Source organism: Perissodus microlepis, chromosome 11 (assembly GCF_051167445.1).
Source record: "Perissodus microlepis isolate ML-2025 ecotype Zambia chromosome 11, ASM5116744v1, whole genome shotgun sequence".
Classification (NCBI taxonomy): Eukaryota; Metazoa; Chordata; class Actinopteri; order Cichliformes; family Cichlidae; genus Perissodus; species Perissodus microlepis.
In genome coordinates this window covers 17,429,135-17,442,677 of record NC_140471.1, presented here as the reverse complement: position 1 = coordinate 17,442,677, position 13,543 = coordinate 17,429,135, and the positions used below count along the sequence as shown (strand labels likewise).

Genomic DNA, 13,543 nt, shown 5'->3' with positions numbered 1-13,543 from the left:
GTAAAAGCTCTGCTGATGTAGCCTGGAGAAATGCTACATTCTTCCTTTTGAAGGGAGCGCATTCATCCAACGCGGGTTCTCGACTGGAGAATTTTGTCGTCACTGTTCATGATACTCAAAGTGATAAATAAGTTACAGCTTAGAGATTTTGTTGAAATTGATTCCAGCTTGCATAATGATGGCAAGAACAAAGAGGGCCAAAATCAGTTTATTGAGAAATCAAACTTGTTATCACTGATAAATAGGAGGTGCTTGACCACAGAGGAACTGCATATAAGTCCCAAGTGCTACATATTAAAAATCCTGTGATGATACTTTACTCTACTGTAAAATGTGACTTATGAAACAATAACACTGGTAATTATTATGCCCCAAATCTATACAACAAATAAGAGTAAGACAGATGAATTAATATTATTGTCAAGCAGACTAACATCTCATCTCACCTGATGCTTGGACAGTTTGCCAGTCCATCATAGGGATGGAGAAAACTGTAATGCACGTATCTAATCAGTCAATCACTAGTCAGCAATCTAAAGTATTTAGACATGTAGATATGGTCAAGACAGCCTGCTGAAGTTCAAACTAAGCATCAGAATGTGGAAGATCACGGATACAAGCGGCGGAAATGAGCTTCCTCCAAAGGGTGGATGGCCTCTCCCTTAGAGATAGGGTGAGAAGTTCTGCCATCCGGGAAGAGCTCAGAGTAGAGCCGCTGCTCCTCCACATCGAAAGGAGCCAGCTGAGGTGGTTTGGGCATCTGACAAGGATGCCTCCTGGGTGAGGTGTTCCGGACATGTCCCACCGGGAGGAGGCCCTGGGGCAAACCCAGGACACGCTGGAGAAATTATATCTCTCAGCTGGCCTGGGAACGCCTTGGTGTTTCCCCGGATAAGCTAGAGGAGGTGGCTGGGGAGAGGGAGGTCTGGGCTTCTCTGCTTAGGCTGCTGCCCCCGTGACCCGGCCCCGGATAAAGCGGAAGAAGATGGATGGATGGATGGATGGATAGATGAATGGATGGATGGATGGCTGGATAGATGAATGGATGGATGGATGGATGGATGGATGGATGGATGGATGGATGGATGATGGATGGATGGATAGATGAATGGATGGATGAATGGATGGATGGATGGATGAATGAAGCACTGTGAGATAAGAGCACTAACAACTACACCACTGTACCAGTAATATTATGTTCTCTGAGAATTTCTCATCCTTGATATTAAAGACGTAAATCAGTTTTCGTAGTTGGTTGGAAGTCCTGTCAGTGCTGTTTTATTCCTACAAAAAGAACTTTTGTAGCTGAACCGGTGATTTGTAGCTGAATAATATGCTACCTTTTATTTATGCATCAAAGTTCGAGTACCTCATGCTTCTTTGCTGCTCATGATAACAGTGCTTTCTTTTTTTAATCTGCAGGTAAATACAGCCCTTGCACAACAACAGAGGTGAGTAACTGCACTCTAATACTGCTGTTGTTATTTTTATTTCATCATCACACACTTGCACATGTTTTGTATGTGGATGTATTTACTTGTTTATAGAGTAGCAGGTGAATAGAATTTGGTATCTATTTTTTTATTTGGTATTTATATATGTTGTGGAATCCACTTGCTGAGTGGAAATAAATGATAAATAAATTTAATTTCAAACGTGTTTTAAATGAGCGTACTCACACAAAGTGATTACTTTGGGTGGAGTTAGTTTGTGAATATTGTTTGCAGTTGATTAAATCTGAGACTTGAGCAAATGCAGATTTTCTGGAACACAACCAATCATTCAATTAGCGAGTTACTTATGAAGAGAAATATGTGGCTGTACGTACAAATAATGGCTTCTTGTCCACAATAATGACATGATTATCTTTTTAAATATTTACTCTTTGTGAATGGTTTCATTAGCCACTTACAGTAAGCTAGCAGTCAGTCACAACAACAGAGATATCATTCAGATTACAGTGCGGACACCCTGTAGGATTATTTCAAGTGTCAGATAGTGCTATGGTTGAAACTGTCATAAGCCCTGGGTGTGTGTTAATCCTGATGTTTGCAGTGCCACTGCTCTGGCTCCCCTGCCTCTAAAACTAATACCTTTAACAAATGAAACAAGTTCAAAATGTGCTTTCATTTTCTCAGTAAGGAATTGATTTCACTTTAGGCTTTACAAAGACCTGAACAGTCCAACAAAACAAATACCAGACTGTCTCCAGTCTGAGGTATTTACACATTTTTTGCATGTTCAGCAGCGAAATTGTGGTTAGTGTCCTGATGTCATGACAACCGCTGACAGCTGGGCATTTTTTGATACAGGAATGAGATGTGCTTTTTAATACCTTGAAGTAATTTCAGATTTACAAAACTATTTAAATTTTGAGAAGAATTCATACGGAAAAAAACGCACTGCGAAAAAAATGGAATCGACATCATGCTATGATGAGCTGGTCCTGATAGAAAAAGGACGAAACTAAGATTCTGGGTTTATCCACTTGTCACGAGCAGGGAGAGTTTCATGGTTTGTTGTTAGTTTATGAGAAATTAAGGAGAAAACTTCTGTGTTTCATTTGCATTTAATATCTCTGCTTCTAGGTATGTGACTGCAGAATTATTAAGAGTGGTCAAATCATCTTGTTCATTGTTAAAAAATATATATAAACTTGTGAGGCCCAGTAACGCCATAAGCCCTGAAGGACAACTAAAGACTAAAGTAGATAGAAGAGCAGTGCTCTGTCCTAGGGAGAGAAATCAGATCATTATTGGTCTACCTTAGGGTGCAAACCACAGGTAACACTGGAAAAAATAGTAGCCAGGTGGTGAAAACATAAACTAGGGTGTTGATCTTGGCCAGTGATGTTCTCTCCAAGTGTCCTTGTAGCTGATGATGAGACCTCAGCTCGAAGTATCAGGATGAACTCTTAATCGTATAGGTCCTTACTTTCTGTTCTTACTTTCTGTCAGTTGTTGAAAAGGCGTGCTGGACATGACATCACAGTACAGATGGATAATGAGCCTTGATCGCTGGTATTAAGAGGCAAAGTAATGAATTATGAACCAAGCGAACAGTTATCATCAGCTCTGATGTGGAGGAAAAACTGAACATTCCTCTAAATTAACCTTCAAGCAAAAGGAAACTGTAGTATTTCTTTAAACTTTAAAGTAAACTTTGTAGTATTTCTGTAAGGGATTACTCGACAAATGTACCATTACATAAATCTAGGTTTATTACAATGAAATAAAGAAACAAAAGCTAAAATAGCTTGATTTTTAGTCGCTATAGGTAAAGCTTGTGTAGCCTCACTGCTGCCTCACAAACTCCTGTAATTTTCCAAACTCTGGGGTCTGTGTACAGTTTTTTGTTCTAAATCTGCAGCCATTAATCCAAAGCCAGGGGTTATTTTCTCAGGAACTGAAAATCTCCTGTAGATCGACAGGACATTTTACAGAACTGTTTTCACAGGCTGAGCAAGACTTACCGTGATGAGTCATCCAAAGCTGATTTGTAAACTGGCCGTTTGAAACACAGAGCGGCTGTAGCAGTTATTCTGTTTTGGTTACTTTTACACTTCATGCCAACAGCAGTTTGACTGTCAAATATGCACACATGATAAATACCTACAAACAAATGCATGTATATATATCATTCCCACTGCACTTAATGTACATGTAAAAAAATATATCTCTGTGACATGTCTTCTAGTGTATCATACTATGTGAAGGCAAATTTGTACACAGTAAAAATTACTATTATATAGTATTTTATTGATTCTGCATTTTTAGCAGTTTGGGGTTTTTATTACTTTATTTTTCTTACTTAATTTTTTATTTTATTATTTTCTAATATATCACTAATTCTCTTTTCCTTTCTGACCCTTGTGCTGCTGTAATAAATTGAATATGGGATTAATAAAGTCTGTATCTACTCTATGTCTGTCTATTCTACCAACCTATTTCCTCTTTCAGCTGCAGAGTTCCCAGCTGGCTACTCTGATTGACTAGTTAAAATGTCACCCAGCAAGGCCTCCTCCTTTGATGAGCACTCTGGGAGAATGTTCACCCTTAATTAAATGTCTTTGTAAAACTGACAGTGTGCACTCTCACTGCACTATTATCAGCTGCTCTTAATGATCGTGATAATAGCTTCTGGAAATGTCTTACAGTACGGAGGGGTTGGCGTCTCTGCTATTTATTTTTAGGAACAGTTTTGTCACTGCAGTTACCACACTTTTTCTTCCCAGTTTATTAGAGATAGCGCGCAGTAGTTTTCAAGGCGTTGAGGACTTGGATTGCCGTGTAATAGAGCTGCAATAACAGATGGACTGTCAGGAAATAACCCGAGCACATACACATGCAGTCCGCTGTAGAAGCAGTGAATGGGAAACTGTATAGACAAATCCCTGCTAAGCAGCTTTGCACCACAAATGAGTTCTCACAATGCAGTGTGTGGCAGAATGGATCAGAAAGCTACTGCAAGTTGGTGGAGCTGCTTGATGCTTGACAGGACTGAAGGCGTTCTGCTATAGCATGCAGTGTGGAATTAGCCCAGAGCTAGCTGAACAAGAGCATATGTGTGATGGGCATTATCGGCACATGGCTTCAAACAGCAGGAACTCTTGCAAATGATCTGGCTGTGAATGTCAGATGATTTGCTTCTCTTCATAGCCAGTGAGCTGGATTCATCGACACGGCATAAGGCAGCCTAACGCTGTTTGCCTGATAATCAGAATAGATGAGTTCACTGAAAATGGATCATTTTTTGTTTTGGAGTTGCAGATATTTTGACATAAATATGATGATTATGTGCGCCTGCTTTAGCAAAAAGGCTGTTGTTGACCCCTCAGTAGAGCATCCTAGTCCTGTGACTCTGTGTAACCTCCGGCATTTGTGGATTATGCTTCATCACATTGCCCTCTGCCAAAGTTTAACTGTGCATACCTTGTGCTCTTTCAAGTCCTGAGCTTTAACGCCATGAAAGGGATTAGAGTTTAACATCACATCCAGTGTTTAATGTAAACAGAAAATTCAGTCAGATGTTATGTGTCTTTTCTCTGTGAGTTTAATGTTCATTTGCATTTACTCTCCCATTAAGGCTTGTGCTGCCATGAAAGAAGAGAAACAGACAGTATAAAAGTAGAGGCAAACTACTACGGGGGAAAGAATGTTGTGTGGTTCAAAGGTTTTCTCTGTTCTATATGTGAACTCACTGGGTTCCACATCTCCAAGAAAACCAAGGTAATTGTTCACAGTCATATGATAGTCAGAGCCCAGAGCAGCGTGGCCAGGAAACTGGAAAAAAAATTATGCCTAAGAGGAAAAAGCCTATGCTTCGACATATGACGTATAGTCATCTGCACTATTTCTTATTACTCAACTTTTTTGTAATCATGTGAATTTCACTGAATTCACTTGTTTTAAAATAGGTTCGATGTAGAGAACTGCACTGACATATATTATTATTATTATGTTGGTCAGTATCAGAAGCAAAAAAAAGTTCAGATTTCTGTTGTCAGACTTTGTAGGTGTGGCAGACATGCTGCTGTGGCACTGCCAAAACAGTACCACAGCAGCAGAAACTAACAGTTTTAGTTTAGATGTAAAAATGACTCTTCTATCTGATTTCAGCCATCTCTATGTCTTCTACATATTATATATTGTGTTTTACTTTTTTGAAGTAATCTAGTTTGTTACTTAATTACTCACTGGAGAAAGCAATTTGTTACACTTTGCATCACGTTACTTTTGTGTTTAAATTACCTGAAACAAATTGTTAGTTAACAATATAATCCTTAGACTTCAGTTCCACATGCCAACACAAATCCTTATCCTAATGAGGACACATATATGATCTTTTGCTTTTAAATTTCTGTAATACGTAGATAAAGGTGAAAACAAGCCCAAGGAGACTGAAGTGATCGCCACTGCCACTGCTTTTGTTACCTGCTGAATTTCAGTGACGGCTGCTGCTTAAGTGTCTTACTCAGCTTAATAACAAGCTAGCTTTTTTAAAATCTATTTGCTAAGTGTGCAAATAACTGAAGAATGAATGTAGTACAGTAGTTACATTAGTCTGTTACTGAAAAATGTAAGGTGACCCAACACCGGTCTTGGAAGACCCGCAAGTGGTCTGAAAAGAAATAGAGGGATGTAACATCATTCAGTGAACCACTCATATTAAAACTGAAATACTCGATGACTATTGAAAAGGTTGCCATGGTCTGGCATGTTGATTTCCCTCGTATAATGAAGTATTACTATTTGGTTTCCCTTTGACCTTTTAAAACTAATATTAATAAAATAGATTAGACACATATTTTTCTTTCTGACAACAGAAAGGATATTCCACTCAGCCCCGACTCTATATCACTAGCATGTCACTGGCATGTTGATGTTAGCAAGTTGCTCAAAATGTAGCCATTAAGAAAGGCGTTGTTGGCATCAAAATCATGATAAGTATATTTTTTCGAAAGAACGAGTAAAACATGTAAGCTTTAAGATTTGATGTGCTATCTTAAGGCTTTTTAGGTGACACAGTCCCCTAACTTAGGAGGAAAACAGGACAGTACAGCACAAAGCACCTGTTATCTTTGCATTTTGTGCTGTTCAGCAATTGTAATAATTCAGTAGCCAATAATAAAGGTAAACTCCTAAGAAAAAGACCCAAAATAAAGACACTCTCTTTTCCCCAACTTAAATATACAGTCTTCACTTGTGAAGTAGAAGTTGGTGCACATTGTGTATAGCATAACTTTATGAGGGAGTGATTAATGAGAGAAATGTTCGATTAGAAAATGAAATAGTGGACCCTATAGGAGATATGCCAGTAGGATGGGTAGAAGCCTCAGCTGAGGCTGTAGCTAATGTGAGCTAGCCCTGAGATCAGCTGGTGTGACCGTGACTTCCTGGCCTGGAACTAATGCTATACTTGATTTCAGTCATGACGATTATAACCAAAAGGAGACTGTTGTCTTTATTTGCAGTTATTTATTATTGAATGGTTTAGGTCTTTTTTGAAATGTTGTTGCTGTTTTGCACTCATATGTGGGCCCTATGTTTGAAACCCTTGCCCTAAGAACACCATACCAGGCAAACCCACGATGGCTTTGTAAAATAAAATGACACCAGGTGGACTGTCACTGATCCTAAATTCCACCTGTCGTTGTCAAAAAGGTCTATGAAATAAGCTTTTATGGTATAATTCCTAACACAATATTCTGAAAACACTGAAATCGACTGTAGTGCTAGTAATTAGTTTTTAAAAATAAAGGATTCCCAGTTCTTGTTTCCTGTTTACTGCCACAGACATGACCTAATTTCTCTGCTCCCTCTAATTAAGACATATAAGTATTTAAAATCCCCACATTGTTCCTACAATCCTCCAAATTTGAAAGGCTTTACTAGGTAATTAGACTATGGCCCTTTGCTGAGTGCGTTTGCATATTACAGAGCAGAGCTCACACATTGCAGCCGTTGTTCAATTTGTAAAGCTGGAACTGGTGTTTGGCCACCCAAAGCCAAATATCTCAAGCTAGTGTGAGTCACTGTCTCTTACAGCTGGTATTCATTGCCACATTCATAGGCATTGTTACCGCCAGCCTCCTCTCCATCTGTGGTCCTTCCTAACCTTCCTCAGTCAGACACTGTTGTCTTGAGTTTGTTTTTACCTGAACTGGTTATTCACACATACACGTCTAACTAAATTTGCTACATATTAATAAAATGGATGGAATTGTGTGTATTGATATATGGTGCTGAAAATATTAATTGGCTAAGTGGGCTGTTAGTTAACCTTATTTTATCTCCAGATAGGAGATGCATATTAACAAAAAGGAGTCATATTTCTAACAGAGACACAGATCATAGAAATGTAAGCAACTTTAACAAGTTAAGCTGTGATATACTGGACTCCAGACCGCAGGAAACTTTATGTTAAAACAGTGAACACGTGGCAGCAGAAACCTGGTCATATTCACAGACATACATCAATGTTGTACTTAATTAGGACAGAGGCTAAATGTTTCATGATCCATGTAAATATAAGGGTCTGTGCTCGCATCATATCCTGCTAGATGTTTGGTGCTTGTATCTGAGGTCAGGTTCTATACAAAGCTGTAGTATTACTCCCCCTGCTTCCTCCTTTCCATCTCGTCATTCCGCTTGGTCGCCCGAAAGCCTGGGAACCATTCAGGGAGACTTTAAAGTAGAATGGAGACATGTTTGCTTTAGCCTCACAGTCACAGGGACAGCTCAGGTTTGTCCATTAGTCGCAATTTGTAGTTTATTATTTGTCAAGAACGTGTTAGTCTCCTTTACCTTAAATGATGAGCTCATTTTGAAAGTTTTGTTTTTCAAGTTGCAATTCAAGGAAAAGTTCGAGAGAAATTACATAAATTTACAAACATATTATTTTTAATAAAGAGACGCTAGGATTGTAAAATACTGGAATATCTGTTTGCTTTGTAATGCCAATTTTATGCCAAGGATTATTTAGATTATTTGTTATAATTCTTTGTAACCAAACTTCATTGCCTGGTTTTCTTACAGCCTATAAAGATGAGCCTTTTGTTCTTTAAATGAGCACCATTCTGGTCCTGATGCTGGTTTAAACTAAACACCCACTCCAGCAAAATACAGAATAATATATCTCAATGTGAGTCCCTCGATGCTCTTAATCCTTGCTTTGAAGAAAAAAGTGTGATTGAATCCGCTGTAGTCTGTCTTGTTCCATTTAATCTCATTTTGCAGATCAAATGCTGTTTCAGACCTTGACTGAATACTTTAAGGCGTGGCTTTTTATGATGGAGGAGGAGGAGATAAGAAACAGGAGCCTAAAAATCCACAAACTGTATTGAGTAAAACATACTGTGGGGTGACTATGCATTGATAATTGGTTAAATCGGGGTGTGGGGTGTGTTCATCCTGGGTTGAATATGTCTCATCTGTCAGTGGGTGTGGGCCCAGGTGGAGCTCAGACAAAGAGATCGCATTCATTTCCCCCTGAGAAATTCAGCCATTACCCACTGATGGGGGGATGTCTCATATGACTCCTCCTTCTATGAGCAATCATTGATTTGCCCTTGATCTTCATGTCTACACACACACACACTTGATCCTTGTGCCTGACCTTTCTACTGCCCCATTTGACCTCTCAACATATCATTTCCTGTTTTTTTTATCTGTTTTTTTCCTCTTTTCCTGTCTCCTGATATTTGACCTCCCCTTATTTCCTCTGATTTCGTCCCATGTCTTTCTTACTGTCTTTTCTCCCAGTGTTTTGCTTTGGTTTTTGCCCCTCTCAGTCTTGTCTAAGTGCTCAGGGCTGCAGAATAATCCTCTCTGTGATTTCTCACTCTTTTATCTTGGCTTTGGCAATGTCTGCTTTATCCACCATGACTCCCCAATTCCAGGAAAACTCAAGCGCACCATCTCCTGACCTACATGCATCAGCCTGAGAAAAAGAAAATAATATATGATTTTTTTAAAGTAATTTTCTGTAATTTTTTTAAGCTTTCGCTGCTGTTGCCGCTGTTGGTTTGACAAAAGCTATCCACCTAGTAAGAATTTTTTGGCATAGTTACTCTAATGTTTATCCTTTTTGTCAAGTGTGTATTATTGTTGAATGAGGTAAGGTCACAACAGGCTGATTCTTGCTAAACTTGTTAAATATTAATGTGTGTTTATTGCTTGTGTTTACAACCCAAACATGTGATGAAGCCACAGAAAGTAGTATAGTGTCTTAAAAGTGTTTTGATTGGTTTGCATACAGCTGCATAAAGGTTATTGCTCTCTCATTCACAGAAACGTTCATGTAAATGACCAGCTGACACTGCTCAAATCATTAATTTTACACTAATATACAATTATTGTACATAAAAGGTGTGACTCATTATGAAAAAAGACAATTTATTGTTCTGACGTGGAGTATTTTACAGTCATTTCCAGCCAATAGAGATGGCTGTTGGTACATGGTAAGAGGCAAGCAAGCAGCTAGTTACAGTCTTAGTGACTGATCATATATCATCTGCCTGACAAACATGAGGATACTGCAGGTTAAAATGGGAGGAGCTTAAAAAGTAGCCACACCCTAAATAAAGCCTGCTTTACTGCGTCTTTTTCTTTACATGGGACCAGACTGTATGCATATGATATTGATTGTGCATATGATCTTTATTAGGGAGTGTTTGTGTGGTGACAGAGGAAGCTGTCTCTGCAAAGAGCCGTGCAGTCAACACATCACATGTGTTCTGCTCAGGCCTGATACACTAGAGGGGATCATATTGAATAACAAAGGGACAAATCTATATTTGTTTTTATTATGTGACAAATGGTTAACAGTTATAAAGAGTAAATGTATAATAAAGAGTATCATTTTTATTATAATCTTTATTATCAGATACAACATATTTATAGATGAATTTTATTTTAAATGATCAAGGCATATTAGATGTACAAATGTTAAATTTTATTTATTAATGAAAACAGATGATTCTAATAAACATATAGACATGAGTTAGTAATAGCATATAAACTAGTTGTTTTTGTCTTGCAGGTGATCGAGTCTCTGGGGATCATGATTTACAAGGCTCTGGACTACGGGCTGAAGGAGAATGAGGAAAGGGAGCTGAGTCCTCCTCTAGAGCAGCTCATTGATCTCATGACTAACATGGCTGAGGCTGAGAGGGAAGCATGCCTTGACGAAGGCTACGAGGCCACAGAGGAAGAGGACGAGGTGGAGGACTCTGATAACATCTCTGGCATTCGTGGCTACAGAGATATTTTCAATGTAAGCAGCTGGTGGATGCTAATATGTATGTTCGGCCACTGATGGCTGGTGGTTAAAAAGGATACTGCCAAGAGATAAAGTAATTTTAGTTAATAAGTGTTAAGTATGTAAAAGTAATCCCCTCAAAAGCAGAGGCTTACAGCTGATCTCCATACTGATATACTAACAGTTTCTCTGAGCTGATATCTACTCCTCAAAGGTCATCTCTGCAAGGCACCAAACGGCTAAGAAACACAGGCACACAAGCACTATGTACAGACGTTGGCCAATTAAGAGAAAGCTGTCTTAAAGTGGGCTGATACTGTAAAAGACATGAGGTAAAACAGCTTTTTTAAATAGTGGACAAAGTGGTCACCCATGAAAACATTAATCCTATAGGGCAGAATGGAGGTGCAGTAGTTAGTGCTGGGTAAGAGCTAGAGGGTCCACCAATCAGCTGTTATTGTTATTGTATCTTTATTTCACACATATACAGTAAAAAACGACATATACAAGTACACATACTTGCATTTACATGTACAAATATGAATATGTATGTAAATACACACACGTATGTACTCAGACAAAACAAAAAAAAAGAAAATACATAAAATAAAATAGAGTCTAAATGACATGAAATTACAATTAAGTCTGAAATGGAGTAGGAAGAAGTATAACATACTTATTAGTCACTACCCCGTGCTCAACATTCTATTGAATCCCACTATTCATTGTTACCCCTAATTCCCATCATCACTTACCCCACACAATAAACAAGGAATGAAGGACATGTATTAGCTACAGTGATAGATGCAATTTAGCATAGTTACATATACAATGGGTGATCAACTTTATCAGTTTCATATTCTTCCAAAAGCAGTTTTCAAAACATCTTTATGAACTGACTAATGCTTGAAGACTGCTGTTGGACCACAGGAAAACTGTTCTACAGTTTTACCCCAAAATTGGTAATACAAAAGGTTTTAACCTTTGTCCGTGCTTTAAGAGTCTTCAGATTTAATTTTCCCCTCAATTCATAGTCCTCCTCTCTGTGAAAAAACATCCTCTGTACATTTCCTGGTAACATATTATATCTGGCTTTGTACATAATTTTTGCAGTTTTATATTTTACAAGATCCATAAACTTCAAGAAAATAATGTTAGTATGATCTCTAAATCCTGCTTTAGTAATGATCCTGATTGCTTTTTTCTGAATTTTACATAATGGTTGAAGTGAGGTTTTGTGTGTATTTCCCCAGATTTCCACACAGTATTCCAAATATGGCAGTATAAGTGTACAGTAAAGTACCTGGAGTGATTTGGAAGGCAAAAAATGTTTAGCTTTACTCAGTACAGAGATGCTTCTTGACAGTTTAGCTTGTATATGCTTTATGTGAGGTTTCCAGCAGATTTGCCCTTAATGTGCGGTGTTTGTGTCCTCTCCCTGTGCCTGCACCAGTTCTGTTAGGGTAACCCCCTTCCCCCACGAACCTGAATCCAAAAAGGATGGAATGGATGGATGAAATTAGCACCAGGCTGAACACAGACAAAGTTAAAAACAGACTTATGTAGGTAGCTAGCTAACGATAAATATTTTTAGCTAGCAGGCTGCATTTCCTTCTCCGCAGGTTGAAGCATGTGATATTTGAGTTATTTGTAGCTTGTTGCCAATTTATTCCAATTTACTGCCAACAATAAGAGATTCATACAGCTACAAATGTTAAAACATGACTGTTTAGCTAATGAGCAAAGATTGGTCAGTCACCAGTGTTGGGCAAGTTACTTTGAAAAAGTAATTAATTATAGTTACTAGTTACTTCTTCAAAAAAGTAACTGAGTTAGTAACTGAGTTACAATATTCTAAAAGTAATTAAATACTTGAAAAGTAACTATTGCGTTACTAAAAAATGTCTAACCCTCTGGGCTCCAGGGTATAATTGGCCATTTTTAACTACTTTTGATTCTCCCTCTACATTTTACCTTTAAAAACCAATTACTAATTACTAATTACTTGTTTGGTATCATCATTTTCAGCACAACCTCACGTGTCTGAATTTACAGTTATGTTTTCATTTTGACATACTGTATTAACACAATTGATCTAAAATCAGACAAAAAAACACAAGATCTGAGTAGAAAAAGTTATATTTTTACTGTAACAACCACAAACATGTTTAATGAATCATATTTCATAACTTTAAATGCAAATACAAATTGTCAATTTTAAAATCCTATGCACAAGTTTTGCAAACAACAAAGTTATTTGGAGCCATTTACCTTTTACCCTTTTTTAAATAACCACTTCAAACTATTTACAGAACAATCAGGTGTTCTGCATTCAATGAGATGCCACACAAATTATTCTTTCCCACTCCAAAAAAATAATTTCTGTCCTCTATAAAGGAGAACATCACAGCCTGATACCTGCAGGTCTGACAGCAGCAGGCGTATCACTCCTTTTTCTACCTGGAGACAGCAGTCACCTCATTGTTCTGACACACAACACAAAACTATCCACAACACTACACACTAACTACACAAGACAACACATTAACTACACACTCCAAACACGCTAAACGTCACAAATCTCTCACATCTCAAAACTCGCTCTCTCTCTTTTTCTGCTCTCTCTCTCTCTCGCCGTCACTCTTAAAACTTCCGCTGTTTTTTTTTTTTTGTTTGTTTGTTTGTTTGGGGGTTTTTTGCTCATAAGCAGAGAGTGCTTGCTAGCTCTGTCCTTAGACAGTAAGTATATATTGTTTGTCATGACTCTGGTTTTACGTGGCCT

The 13,543-nt window shown here is 38.0% G+C and overlaps 1 protein-coding gene across 5 annotated transcripts in view; it reads left to right on the top strand.

The window, feature by feature from the left end:
* The window catches only part of LOC146377481 (protein spire homolog 1-like), a 39,451-nt gene that overhangs the window by 3,150 nt on the left and 22,758 nt on the right, over nucleotides 1-13,543 (top strand). For all 5 annotated transcript variants that reach the window (XM_084942926.1, XM_084942925.1, XM_084942928.1 and 2 more), the window contains exons 2-3: nucleotides 1,423-1,451; nucleotides 10,543-10,776. In XM_084942926.1, the coding sequence (XP_084799052.1) occupies nucleotides 1,423-1,451; nucleotides 10,543-10,776 (263 nt within the window). The remainder of the gene's footprint in view (nucleotides 1-1,422; nucleotides 1,452-10,542; nucleotides 10,777-13,543) is intronic.